The sequence below is a fragment of the Aythya ferina genome (genome assembly GCF_964211825.1).
Source record: "Aythya ferina genome assembly, chromosome: 1".
NCBI classification, from domain to species: Eukaryota; Metazoa; Chordata; class Aves; order Anseriformes; family Anatidae; genus Aythya; species Aythya ferina.
The window spans coordinates 14,133,323-14,148,115 of NC_140296.1; the positions used below are offsets into that span (position 1 = coordinate 14,133,323).

Genomic DNA, 14,793 nt, shown 5'->3' on the forward strand with positions numbered 1-14,793 from the left:
TTAATATTTTCTGGACTATATAGGTAAAGAGCTTATCTTGTACCCTTGAGCAACTCAAGTGGACTCACAAGCATCAGTTTCCTTGCAGTCTCTTGCCTATGATCCTGTACTCTCTCAAGGGAAAGCAGCAGTTTTCAGAAGACAGAGCAATGCCACACAACTCGATAAGTAATTTTCCCACAGTTGTGCACACTGAGCAGAAGAAATAACAAGGTAGTTGGCAGACTCTCTGTTCTAAAATATTCCCCTGTAGATGAGAGTCACCATCCTTTTCTGCATTAACAGCAAAACTAACAGAACTAAGTAGAATCATAAAACGGGACTGCACGTGTAGAGTATGAGTAGAAACACACTGCAGTAAGCAGTACCAGTACACACCTCTCTTTTTCCACCCCCAGGCAATCTAGATAATAAGACTTTGATAAGAATATGCCCCAGAGATCATCTAGAGTCAGTGGGGCCATTAACTGGAAGTTTGAGCTCAGTATTTACATTTAAGAAGATGAAGGAGAAATCTATGATAATTGATCTGACCTCATTAAAATGTAAGATTTTAGGACAAGCTTAGAATGACAAACATAGAAGTGGATGAAACAGGACAAAGTTCCCCAGGATACAGAAAAAAAAAAAAAAGAAAAAAAAAAAGGTAGCTCACTTTTCATTCATCTCTTCACAGCTAGTGATAATATCAAGGTAACTCATTTATTGAAACCTTCTACTTAAGGACTTAAGGGACTGGTCCTTCTACCTACTGAGGTGTCCAAATGAGTTGTCATTTAGTACAGTCCACCCTCTCCTAGCATACTGTTAGTATTCAAGAAAAGGCTTTTTCAGTATGTCTAGGCTCCTCCCCAGTTTATCTTGCCTTTAAAGGTCCTGAAACCTCATGTATCTAGTAGGGTCCTCCATCATAATGTTCTCAGGAAAATGAAAAAAAGAAAAAAATCAGAAATATTATAATATTTCTGCTCACTGTAACACTTGGAACTTTTATATTTCCCAAAAGAATCCTCAAATATTTTGCTTTCTTTAGCATTCCACCTAACTCCAACACAAAACACATAGTAAGACTTATCTTTTTGTGAAGATTTTTTTGCTCTTGTTAGTTAATTTCTCTGTAGCTGTGCCAAACAGCTCATTTAGCAGATCCTCCTCCAGACACAGGCATAAATGCTCATTAAGATCACAGGGTACCTATAAACAGTCTCTCTGCCAATGGAAGATAAGTTAGGGTTGGGTTTACATCTGATCAAATATAGCTTTATGAAACAAAGGTCATTGCTAACTCACCCATCTTCTGTAAAAATAAAAGCTTCTTCTGAGAAGAAGGAATGGAAGTACATATGAACTAGTAAGATTTTTACATGGTATCTGATACATTATAAGATAGGAAATTCTCAGTTCAGCTACGAATGATATGGATCATTCTGAGAAACATATGGAACCAGTTAAGTGGTAAGTTATTTGGAGGGAAGTCAGACTGGAGGGAGGTTCTTAGTAAATGTTGCTGAGTACAGTTCTAGTCCCAGTCCCATTAATATTTCCAAACACGATCCTGATACCAAAAGTAGCAGTGTGGTAATGGAAATTTCGAAGATGGAACATTATAGAGTAAGAAATGAGTAATGTTGATTACTAGAAGAATTGCTCTGAACTAAAATGCAAAATATGTGTGTTTGGGACCAATTAGTATTTCTGTTTTACCTTTGGAATCTGCTGATTGAAAACAAAGGTAGAGAAAGACTGCCACGGATTAGTAAACTCACAGATACAATTTGGCCATTAGACAGACAAATATGACGTTAAAGGTGTAGTGTCAGAGTATAGTCATTAATGTGTCTGAAAAAGGCGTTGTGTATTATTTCAGTAGACCATGATCAAATAACATGAAATCAAACTTTTAATGAGATATTTTATTTTATGACAGAAATCTATGATTTATTTAGCTATCATGTGGCAGGATTGGAGACAGGTATATGGTTTGCTGGGTGAAGAATTGGCTGGATGGCTTGGCTCAAAGAGTTACAGTGAATGAAGTTCAATCCAGTCAGAAGCTGGTCACCAGTAGTGGTCTCCAAGGCTCAGTCTTGGGGCCAATTTTGTTTAATATTTTTATCAGTGATCTTGATGAGGGGATTGAGATCACTTTCAGTAAGTTCACAGACAATAGCAAGTTAGGTGGTGTAGTGGTTTTACCCTGCTGGGAAGATAAACTCCACCATAATCACTCTCTCACTATCCCTCTTCAAAGGGAAAGGGGAGAAAATATGATGGAAAGGGTTCAAGGGTTGAGATAAGGACAAGGAGATCACTCAACAATTATCATCATGGGCAAAACAGACTCAGCATAGGGAGATGAATACAATGTATTGCCTATCTCTAGCAGACTAGAACAGTGAGAACTAAAAGAAAACTAAAAACACCTTCCTCCCATCCACCCTCTCCTATCTCTTCCCCCCCCGACCGGCACAGGGAAACAGGAAATGATTGCTGCAGTCAGCCCATGATGCTTTGTCTGTGCTGCTCCTTAACAGTCACTCTGTCCCTGCTCCACGTGGGGTCCCTCCCATGGGATGCTGTCCTTCCCGAACCGAACCTGCGTGGGCTGCCCATGGGCTAGCTGCTGGGCTCTGCTCACAGAGGCCACCCCTGCAGCCTCCCTGCCACTAAACCTTTGCCATGTAAACCCAATACAGGAGGGACTGTTGATGTGCTTGAGGGTAGAAAGACTCTGCAGAGGGATCTGGATGGGCTAGGTAGATGGGCCGAGTCCAATTGTATGGCATTCATCAAGAAGTGCTTTGTCCTGCACTTTGTTCATAACAACCCCAGGCAGCAAATACAGGCTTGGAGAAGACTGGCTGGAAGGTTGCCCAGCAGAAAAGGACCTGGGGATATTGGTTGACAACTGGTTGAACATTGGCCAAAAAAGAACAATGGCATCCTGGTCTGCAACAGAAATAGTGTGGCCAGAAGGACTAGGGAATTGATTGTACCCTTCTGTGTGGCACCGGGAAAACTGCACCTCTAATAATGTGTTCAGTTTTGGGCCCGCGGATGTTGAGTTGCTTACATGTAGAGAAGTGCAGAGATGCTGGTGATGGAACTAGAAAATAAGTGGTATGAGGAGTATCAGGAACTGGAGTTGTTTAGTCTGGAAAAGGGGAGGCTGAGGGGAGACCTCATCACTTGCTACAACTACAGGAAAGAAGGTTGCAGTGATGAGGGCATTGGTCTCTTTTCTCAGATGACAGAGTGACAGGATGTGAGGAAACGGCCTCACATTGCGCCAGGGGAGACTTAGATTGGATAACAGCAAGAACTTTTTCATGGACAGGGTGGTTAGGCTTAAAAACAAACTGCCCAGAAAAGCAGTGTAATCTTCATCCCTGGAGGTATTTAAGAGACTTGTAGATGTGGCGCTAGGAGACATGATTAATGACTTGCTTGGCCAGGTTGATGGGTGGACTTGATGAACTTGAAGGTCATTTCCGACCTAGATGATTCTATGATTCAATGATATTACTGCTTTCTAAATTACATCAAATAAACATGGTAGAAAGACAGTCTTTTCAGCTACTGGATGACACTGAAGGAAGAACAAGTGTGCCTAAAATGATTCTATGAATATATGAAAATTAATTTTTAATAATCAGAGAAGAGTATATTTTGAACATCCTTCATGTCCTAGTTATACTAGGTGGGGGATTGTTTGTTTACAAGAGAGACTATACGCTAGTGCCTGAAAAAGCAAGGTAACAAACTTGTTAACCCAACATTTTCCAGTCTTATTCCTCTTATTACTAAAAACATGAATTTGTCTCAGGCAGCATGTTGATGAGCACAGTTTTGTGGTCAGTATGAACTGAAAGAGTCTTAAAAGCATCTGTTAATATGAACATAGACAGTTAGCTTGTAGAGTGTCTTATGGGCAGAAACTCTCAGCCCAGTAAAACCAGAGCATTACTTTTTTCACTTCTGCAGGCCATACAGTTAGCAACTACAGCATATTTTCTGTATTTCTAGTACCTACAGAAATCTGTTGTGAATATGAAGAAGTGAGCTTTGACAAACAATTAAAAAGTGTGAAGAACACAAATTGCATAAAGGAACTACATGCAACAGCATTGAGCCTTCCCCCATCTTCACAGCTGAATTGTGTAAATGAGAAGGCTGAGAATGATTTGATAGCAAGAGTGCATGGACAGCTAAGAGAAGCATCATCTTCCTGAAAGCAGTTTTTGGTAAGACATTGGTTGTGCTTCAGGTCATTGTGTGACCAGTGTTGATGGTTGTTTCCAATGGAGTTGCTCACTACTTGAAGGTGTGTTCATAAGACAGCTCTTGTTAAAAACGGCACATACAATTTGTATACGTATTTGTAATACTGCCACATATTTGTATACTGCCACAGTATGTTGGAAAGAAATCACTCCAGAATAACACATAAGAATCATCTAAACTGCTTCGGTTTGCTGAGATAAACCCACCAGCGTACTTGAAAAACACCACTTTGTTGTCGTAACCAGGCTTGCAGTTTCTTCAGGTTGGCGTTGGCTCAGCTTAGCCACAGAGCAATCAAGCACCATGGGCATTCCTAGCATTTGTTTGCTATTTCCTCGGTCTGCACCTCCCTCTCTCCTCCTCCTTTACCTTTTGCTGCTCTCTCGTTTCATTACCCACCCTCGAAGGAGTGTCACCCTGCCGCAGGCCCTTGCAAGCACAGCAGGCCTGCACTGGGGTGCCATGGCAGATCCCCAGGTGCTGCGGGTGAGCTGGGGACCACTGCCTGAGCCCAGAGCTCCTCCAGCTGTGGCAACCTGGCTTACAGTTCACCTTTGCTGGACAAAGGTGGGCCACACTCCTCCACACCAGCCCGTGGCTCTGTATAAATAAACCGTTCTCCTTCCTGCACACAAATTTTTAAGTTCTTGTTTTAACTGGGCACTAAGCTTTGCCTCCCGCAGTCTCCACAGAGGTGCCCCGCACACTCCGAACTCCCCTCGCAGTTACCCCTCAGCCTTCCAGCCCCCGATCTGGATCCTTCCTCCCTCTCTCTGTGCCCCCGAAATCCCCCAAGGCAGGGCAGAGGCTGTCCTCCTGCCCTCGCTGCCCCGGCCGGGCTGAGCCCGGGTGGCGCCGCCGCTGGAGGGCAGAGCACGAAGGGGGCGGCGGGGAGCGAGGGGCGGGCACTCCCGGGGCCTCATCCCCGCCGTGTGAGCATGCTGCGGCGGGAGGAGGAGGAGGAAGAAGAGGAGGAGGAGGGCTTCCTCGGCCGGGCCGGGGGAGGTTCAGACTGAACTTCGGGCCGGGGAAGGAGGAAGGCAGAGCGCTGCCGGAAGCCACGGAGCGGCGGCGCCCCGCGGGCAGCATGTAGCTGGGTGACAGCCGCCCGAGCGCCGCCTGCCTCTTCCCCGCCGCCCAGGGCACCGAGGAGCCGGTGCTGCGGGGTCGGGAGCCTCCCTTCTCCCTTCTCCCTTCTCCCCTCTCCGCTCTCGCCTCAGCTCCCCCAGGCTCCCCGCAGCGCCGTCCCTCCGCCGCTGACCATGGGGCTGCCCACGCTGGAGTTCAGCGACTCCTACTTGGACAGCCCGGATTTCAGGGAGCGCCTCAAGTGCCACGAGATCGAGCTGGAGAGGACGAACAAGTTCATCAAGGAGCTCATTAAGGACGGCAGCCTCCTCATCGGGGCCCTGCGGAGTGAGTGGGGCGGGGGGCGGCGGCGGGCGGGCGGGGGAAGAGGCTTCTTTTGTTTGAATGGGCGCCGGGAGCGGGCTCCCCTGCCGGCAGCCGGAGAAAAACCTCCCGTAAACTTTTCTTCCCCAGCTCCCTCCTCGCCGCTTTGCCTTCGTCTGGCCACCGGAGGGGCCTGGGGGGCTGCCCGGGGTCGTGCGGGGACATAGGGGGAACCCCGAGGGGACCCGGAGGCCGAGGCCGCGGGAAGGAGGCAGGGAGAGATGGAAGGAGGCAGAGATGGAGGGGGGGAATGGAAGAGGGAGACAGGGAAGGAGGCAGGGAGGCTGGCCTCGAGGGGCTGGATGTGGTCCCTTCTGGGGTATTGGAAAGGTTTTTGCCCAGGGAGGTAGTGGAGTCACCGTCCCTGGGGGTGGCTAAAGGGAAGGTTGGACCTGGCGCTTAGGGACATGGGTTAGTGGGTGACATTGGTGGTAGGGGGACAGTTGGACCAGATGATCTTGGAGGTCTTCTTCAGCCTTCATGATTCAACAAACGGGGACAGCTGTACCAAAGTGGCGAAGCAGGACTTTGTGTGAATTTGTGTGGAGCAAGTTTATGATCCCTCCCTCAGTCCTCACTGCCGTTGCGTACTTTTAATAGCAATAATAACATTACCGAAGTTAACATACTAACAAATAAAACAGTTACATATCTTTATTAACTAGCAACTTTGCTACTGATAACGTGGTACTTATTTTGGAAGATTTTGAAAGAAAAGCTCAGGATGAATGGTGTTGTACTTTTCAAGTTCCATGAGGTGACAAATGACAGCTTTCCTGAGTGTGAAAATGGCCCTCCCGCTTTGAAAAGCGTAAAGTGAAGATTAAGGACTGCCACCAGCATTACTAGACTCGGCTTGCACTGCTCTGTGTTAGCTATTGCCACCTACTTCTTGCCTTTAACTCACTTAGGATCTCTTTTATACATTGCCCAGTGCTTGCCTTCATGTAGACATGGCTTACAGCTTCTTGTGCTGTGAGATGTTTAAGGAAAAAAAAAGGCACTTAAAATGATCCTTAAAGTATCTACCACGTTGACACAATATGTTATATTTACAGAGTGGAAGGGTAGCAGTATTGCTCTTTATTAGGATGGGAACAGGTGTTACCATAAAATCCTCAGCTCACAGAAAATCTAACTGTTGCTAACCCAGAGTCTGAACCCAAAGTTTGTCTCTTTAGCTGGAACAGAAATTCAAATTTTGTTGATCTTTGATGATTTTGTTCCGCTAGAAGCAGAATTCGATATTAATTGTACTTCTGCATGTCCCATACTTTATCCCATAGTTAATGTATAGTGTTGCCATTACATAAAGCAACTACTGGCTTTTTGAGACTTTTGTCATAGAAGTGCATGTATTTCTGGACTCATCTCTGTATTAGGGAGTAGCTGGATACAAGCCTAGTATCTCTTGTAAACTTGTATTAAATTTAATATATTTATGTATCCGTGCCCATAGAATATGAGGTGGTAGATTATTCTGAAAATCTACGTGTATCTGTGTGTATGTCTATGTATACACATATATATAAACATAAACTCAGTGGTACATTTCCCCTTTCAGAGCCAAAAAGATTGTTTCTCAGATTTATTTCAGATTTTCTTTTTGCTAAAGAGCCTTCTCCATAAAACAGGAAATTGGAGCTTGTTTAAAGTGGTGAACATGTAAGTTTTTATTAAACTTAAGGCTGGTTCTGTACAGTGCTGTGCTCAAGGAGTCATGACAGGAGATGATGCCACACTGGTGCTTTTTATCCTGGTCTAGCACTGGAAATTGACTGCTTTTTGTTCCAGATCAGACATAAACAAATACAACTTTCTTCTTAAGTTGTCAAAGAAAGAATACTGATGGATGAACTTTGTTCTTGAGAAGTAATTTAGACCTTGATTTTGAAGTGAGTAATCCCATTAGCTTTGTGAAGACTACTAGTAAGTCCTTGCTAGATATAGAGCTTATATCCCCATGTTTAACAATTCTGTCCGTCTTCAGGAACAAGTGCTATTTCTGTCACAAGTAATTGCAACCTAACCTGCAAGTTCCTCTGATTTTTAAAACTTCTTAGTTCAAATGTTACAGTGTTTGACACAGTGCTTATTGTATTCTATGTGCAACTTTAAAGTGCTGTGCACTAGAGTCTTTTAGCCTTAGGAAAGTGAAGTCTGTCCTTGTAAGAAATATTTCTACTTGTTCATTTCAAATCCCTTAGTTTTGTGACCACGCATTCCACAGAATACTGCCTCAGTCCCTGTGTTAAGACAGCTTGGGAATTGCCTGAATTTTTCTCAGTAAAATGAAAATACTTTTTTTTTTTTTTTATACTGTAGGCTGTGGTGCAGATACTGCACAGTGTACCAGGTAAGGCAAATAGAAGTATCTTAGTTTTTCTGAAGTAGAGAACCTTGGACTCATTAAAACACACTAGCTACTCCTACCCAGCTTTAAAGTTGACACAGTGTAAAATATTTGTGCAATATTTTATTTATTTATTTATTTGAAGATCTAATCAAATGATGGAGTAGTTGGTTTCAGTGCTGAACTCCTATGATTTGGTTGTTATGATTTAATAACCTGCAAGCCCTGGAGAACAGCAAATATTATTTACCCTGGTTTATGTCTTTAGGTGATCTAGGATTTTTCATTTACATGTCATTTTGGAGGCTCAGTCCTGTTAGGGAAAAAATTCAGACTCATGCAGAGCTTTAGTGGAAATGAATTTTGGAATACATCCTTCTTGACTATGTTTAGGGAAGAGACAGTGAAGTTGGCATAATGCAGTTAGAAAATACTGTAATCTATTAAGTTGTCTAAATGTAAAATGAATCTCTGGTATGTGCATGGTTTTTCAGATAGAGTCAAACTTCTATATTAAAGGTTACAGGACATACATTTGTGCATAAGCCAGTATCTAAATGCAATGTTAAAAAAAATACATGATGAGACACTTAAACCAAAGGTAGAACAAATACGCCTAAAGTAGCGTGCAGACTTTTTGCATTTTAGTTGTTATAGTGGTCGCAAGATGAGGTCACTTTTTATTTTGATGTGGTTCTTCCGCATTCATTTTGAAGAATACTTCTTTCTAAAGTAATATGTAGAGCCCTAATAATGTGCTGTCTGAAGTAGCAGTTGACTATTGTGAATGCAGAGATAACAAATAGTGCTGGGATTGGTGTCAAATCCTTAGCACCTTTTTCCTAATGCATTTTGCAGTTTCCTTCTCTTTCTAAATATGTAAGACTATTGGGGAGTACACCAGAAGAGCACAGATCATATGGTCCAGTTTAATTATAGGTGGAGAAATCCCATTTGTATGGTCATTGTGCTTACTTCAGCCTTATCCTACAGTTGGTATCTCAGTGATAGACTGCATTTCTTGTTACATCAACTGAGATGCTAAATACATTGTTCTCTCTTGAAAGGCTCATTTTATGCATGTACGTTATCTTTCTACAAAGACTTAACTCTGTGTGTAGGGGCAATTAAGTAGGTTTGTGTATTTTTATTTGGTACATCTGGAGGAAGGTTTCCTTGTCTTTAACTTCCAAGTTAGGAAAAAAAAATAAAACAAAACACAAAACTTTTTCTGAAAATAATCAGATAACACTTAATTTTGTAATTTCTTCAGGCATCTAATTTAAAAGATCTTCTAGGTACATGTTTAAAATGCATATGCTTAAATGTTTAACTTGGCAAAGTCCACCCATAGCTGGACTCCTGAACCAGAATTGAAATTTTTTCTTTTCATTGATTCTAGCAAATTTTCAGTTAAAGTATCAAATCAGTGTTTTTTGTACTTTTTGCTAGTATTGTACTTTGTAATGTCTTTCCTTACTAGTAGTTGCTTTGTGAAAAAGCAACCTAATCTGGGGGTTGTCATATAGATTATGTAGGAAATTTCATTATAGAAAGATTTGTATACTTCTAATTTCTGTAATAAGGTCTACTGATGGGCCCAAATTGTTCTGAATATTATATTAAACAATCCAAAAAAGTAACATGTATCTTGTTCAGATATCTCATGGCTTATTTCTGTGCAGAAGACTTCGGTTCTACCCTCTGATTTTTGATGGCCTTCTTTCTGCATCTTAGTTGCTATTTTAGCTATAACTTCATGCATTCAAAGACTTGAGCTGTATAAGTTTTGGTTTAAATGGTTGGAAGTTAAGTGCATTCACAGTTGATTTAAGTAATGCCATACCTTTTAAAGTGCTTTAAATTGTAATGCAGAGCTGCAGTGTAATAGAAAAGTTAACAGATATCTTTAGGTATTTGTAATTACTAGCAATCTTTACTTTTTGTTTGCATTGTCCTTTTTTTTTTTTTTTTTTTTTTACTAGCAGAATTAGTAACTTGAAGTGCTTGATTTTATTTTGCTTAACACAGAGAAACAGGCACAAGATAGGAAGAAATACCATCTTTTTAACTAGCGCTTTTCTTTTATATAAATTCCACACAAAAAAAGACTGCCTCTAAACTGTTTTAACATACGGTATTCACGAGTGCTTTTTTTGCTTCATAAACCTAATTATAAAAGTACAGAGGTGAACCTGGCTATTTATAAAGTAACCTATGAGGTAAGATGGCTGTAAAAAAAAAAAAAGAGAGAGAGACAAAATTAGTGCATAAGAAGCTATGATCTTGTTATTTCTCTTGGGGATTTTTTTTTAATGTAAAAAAACTTTTGTATCTTTCCAGGGAAAGATACATTTTTCCAGATATCTTGGTCTCACATGTTCTCATGTGCTAATATCTTTAAAATGTCTTTTCCAGATCCCAACTGCAGCAGAAGTGAGTTCATTGAATAATAACTGCTGACGTTTGGTAGCAGTCATTCTAAGTTTTAAATTTAGTTTCTAAGTATAAATGACCAATTCTTCATATTCCATATGAATACTATGATGAGGAACATGGAATCATAAAAGTATGGCTTGCTCTTGAGAATTTCAGGCATAATTCACATCACCTTTGCAAATGGATTGTTCTTAGCTGTTTTAGTCATATAATTAAAAAATGCATAACTCCTCTTTCATAGTTAGGTTGGGTGAGCGGCAGGGCAATACAATAGCTTGCATTTCTTAGTCTAAATAAATGATTCATTGCCTCCAGGTTGAAAAAACAAAACTTCGTACTGCTTTTCCTACTGTCCTGTTCAGCTTCAGCTGCTCTTGCACTGAGTATTCAGTGGATTATGGGCATAATTCTCAAAAATAGCTTCAACAGCATTCAGCCTTTCATGCAAAGATACTAATGATAAGCTGGTTCTTGGCCAGAGAAGGAGCTTAATTGCTTCCTCTAGTGTTTAAAGCAGCTGCAGTCTGTATTGTATTATATTATCTTTAACAAAATGTATACAGAGAAAGCAAATACTAGCATGTCGTGGTCTGTTATGAAGCACTGTATTTTCTGCCTATCATATGATTTTGAACCAAGAAAGCCTGAAAGGGAATTCCCATGCTATCAGTAACAACTACTGTGTTACTAAGTCCTGAAATGACTCAGCATGGGCGTTCTTCCCGTTCTTCTCTCTTATTATTGAAACATGTATTCTGCAGAGAAATGTTGTAACTGGATAAAGTCAGGTTACCAGAGGAGTAATTTAGTGTTTACAAATGTCATATGAAGTGATGTCTCTGATTTAAGAAATTTATTTATTTATTTATTTATTTTAAAACTACATTTAAACTTTTGAAGTGTTTTCTGAAAATAATAAATTTAATCTGTTTCTTAGTGGTCCAATTGGCTTTTTGTCTACTACATGCTTCATTTGCTATGAATAGGAGAACTGTATTTATTAATAAGGAACCAGCTGTTTCATGAATATTGTCTTTACTATAATGGAAAATATGATGCTGTGGTTGCTGAACTTGAACAGATCTCTTGGGTTTTCGTGGGCAGAAGCACTACAGCAACTTGCAATTTCCTGTAATGGGTAACTAACTTATCAGTTGTCCTCTGTGAAAAATATAGAGGACAATGCTGTTCTTCTTTCTACTGAAGTGATATTCAAGGCAGTGCTTTTTCTTTGCTTTTATATTTTGTCCTATAATGTCAAAACTGTCATTATACATTTGGAATAAGGGGGATTAAGGTATTTAGGAGCATCATGGATTTCTTTGTTGTTAAATCAGATCTCCTTCTAGTGTTGTATCATGTAATTCCTACTTGTCAAATTCAATTTTAAAAGCAGTTTTTATCCTTACTCTTTCTTCTGGAAGACTGTTCTAGAACCATGTTACTCTGAGGATTGAGTAATTTATTAAAAATAAATTTAATCTGGAAATCCTAACTTGTTTATGCTCGTTTTCCTTTCACTCTACTCTTCTGTACTGTTGTTTATTTGTATTTGCCTGTGGAATAATCATGTCCTTTTTCTAGACTGAACAAGCTGTTCTCATCCTCTCTGCTAAGGGTTTCTCTGGTTTCTTGGTCATTTTAGTAGCTCCTTTCTAAACTTTTTTGAAATTACTTTTAAATATGCAGGACAGTTGAATACAAAATGGTGGAAACAAAAACTAATATGGCAATGTACACAGGTTTGATCTCTGGTCATTGTATTTATGCTGTGAGAACATCAGTTCATTAAATGAAACCAATGTTTATGGTCCTCTTTTGACTGTGTGATGCTATGAATTCCTCAAGCATGATGAAAGGTGAAAAACTTTTGGGATCTTATAAGGAGCAGAAATAAAGTAAACATGAAGCTTAAGAAAAATAGCTCGACCTTCTTCCCCATTAATAAGAGATTGGAGTACTGTTGGTTACTAAGTTAACCTCCCATTGGCACCCCGTGAAGTGCACATAACTTTCATTAGAAAGATAATACGTTTCCCAGCACATTATGAACTCTGGGCTATATTACAGTATGGGTTTTTTTGTTTGTTTTTTCCAGATCAGTCACATGTTATCAACTGGTTCCCTGTCCTGACTTTATGCAAACTTGCCTTTCACAGGACACCAGAAGCTTCAACAACATGTTGTTGTGTTTTGCGTAGTATAATTCGGGCATGGGAAAAGAACATGGAAATTCTGTATGCCTTCAGAAGTCTTATCTTCTTTTAGCTTAGTATTCAAAGCTGGATACAAGGCGCTGCAATGTGTAGGTTGTGTATTTGATATTTTGCAAGGTGCTTAAAAGAGGTTTGGATGCCAGGTGTGCATTGTTGTATCTACAAAGGTACTCTTCTGTTCACTGAAAGTTATTATGTAAGTGAAAACAGGTATTGCCAACAGAATTATTTTTCTTCTGTAAAGAGCCCTTAAGTGAAATAAACATAATGAAAACATAAGATGGGTAGAAGTAAGAAGACTCAATGTGATTTGGTCCTGTAGAATTACTGGGACAAAAAAGCCTCTTATATTAATTATTCTTTGCCTTCTGCGCTTTAGGAAAAATCTTCCTTTCTCCTTAGGTTTCTCATAGTTGGGGATGCAGCAAGATATGTTCAGGATTTTTTTTGCCTCCAATCAACAGCACAGATATTTGTAGTGGGTCAAATTTAATTTTTTATCACTTGCTATTGTTTTTAGTAGTGTTGCTCAAATCAAATTTGTAATGAGTGTAATCAAATCTGTTTTCCTTAGCTGTGTACCTTTGAGCTTAGATCTTGTGAAGCCACAGTCAGCTTTGTTGATGTTGTTTCATGACCACAGAAAGAGTGATTGATTTAGCTTGCTAATTAATGTTCTTGTGCGTGAGATGGAAGATACAGGCAGATGCTATTTTAAAAACAGGTCAGCAGTGGTGAGCAGAGTTCAGAAGTTATCCTTCCGTCTACTGGGAGAAAATGATGTCCCTAAGTCAGGAAAAGGATGTTTGGTTGAGCTCTTACAGTGGACAGCCGGAGTAAGAGTTCCTCAGAGTTAGGAATCTGTTAGAGATGCAGTTAGGATGTTGTTCTCTGCTTTCTCCCAGCTCTCAAATGACCGTATATTCCACTGATGCCTATGAATCATGTATTTGAACAGCTCGTTTCCTATATATATATATATATTGTTGAGGACCAGATTATCTCAATTAGGATGATTCCAGTAGGCTAAAGGATGCCTAAAAGAAACAAAAGCTGCGATACCTGTGTACTGCTTAGTTAAGGCAGGAGGCAATCAGTTAAGGAAGGATGATTTTTCCTGTGCCATAATGTTAGGAATGGGGATTCACACAGCTGCCTCTGTTAGCAGATATCATAGTGGTTATATAAAATGCTTCACCTGAGCTATGTCTTCTCAGTCTTCTTTATGTCTCTGGCCACACCTTCCTCATAAGGAACAACAACAGAAAAACCAAGAGACCAACCCAACCACAAAACAAACCTCAGCCTTGTAAACAGCCTCTGAGGTCATTGCACTTACTACTATGGGATAGTAGCAGTAACTTTCTACTGGGCACTCACTGACTTTGTTTCCCAATTAACTGTAGACCACACAATCAATACATTGTGGGATAGGTTGGTCTTCTTTGCAGCTATTTCAAATAAATGGTTTTTCTTCCTCTATCTAATAGGCATCATCCTTTCTCACATACCCTTCTAACTTAGGAATTTAAAATTTAAGATGTGAAAGAGGAACAAAACCAACACCAAACCCACAGAAGTTAATAGCCCTTAAATTTGTGATCTGCTTTTAGTATCACTGTTATCACTGTTTTTCACTTGTTCTCAGCCTCTTTCAATTGTGGATTTTTGTTTTTCTCATGTTTCTTTTTTGTTCCTTTTTTCTCTCCTGCTTTTCATAGATGCTGGTCCAGTGTTCTGTGTTTGTAATACCTCCCTGTTCTGAAGCATTAGCCAGATTTGTGCCCAAGTCAGGATGGAAATAATAGATCAGATTAGTCTCAACGTCAGCCTTATTTGAATGATATCAAATAATGACATTCCTCTGGTTGAGTGTTGGCAGCAAAGCTTTTTCCTAGCTACTTCCTTATCTGTATAGCTTCTGTGCAAGTTCTCATCTTCTCCACCTTAATAATTAAACTTCCATTGTAGCTTGGTGTCATGTGCTTTACTGAAAGCTAGTTAGATAAGACCTGTTGTGTTTGTTTTTTGTTGTTGTTTGTTTTGTTT

The 14,793-nt window shown here is 40.3% G+C and overlaps 1 protein-coding gene across 2 annotated transcripts in view; it reads left to right on the plus strand.

Annotated features, from left to right (window-relative positions):
* Positions 1-1,277: 1,277 nt before the first annotated feature.
* ARHGAP42 (Rho GTPase activating protein 42) overlaps positions 1,278-14,793 on the plus strand; it is a 175,750-nt gene continuing 162,234 nt past the window's right edge. The window contains exons 1-2 of one of the 2 annotated variants that reach the window (XM_084491466.1): positions 1,278-1,455; positions 4,027-4,244. Coding sequence is in view for 1 of the 2 variants with exons in the window: in XM_084491465.1 (XP_084347591.1) it covers positions 5,547-5,700 (154 nt within the window). In the remaining variant the exon portion in view is untranslated. Of the gene's footprint in view, positions 1,456-4,026; positions 4,245-5,227; positions 5,701-14,793 lie in introns of those variants that run through there. The other variant, XM_084491465.1, reaches the window with a different exon arrangement.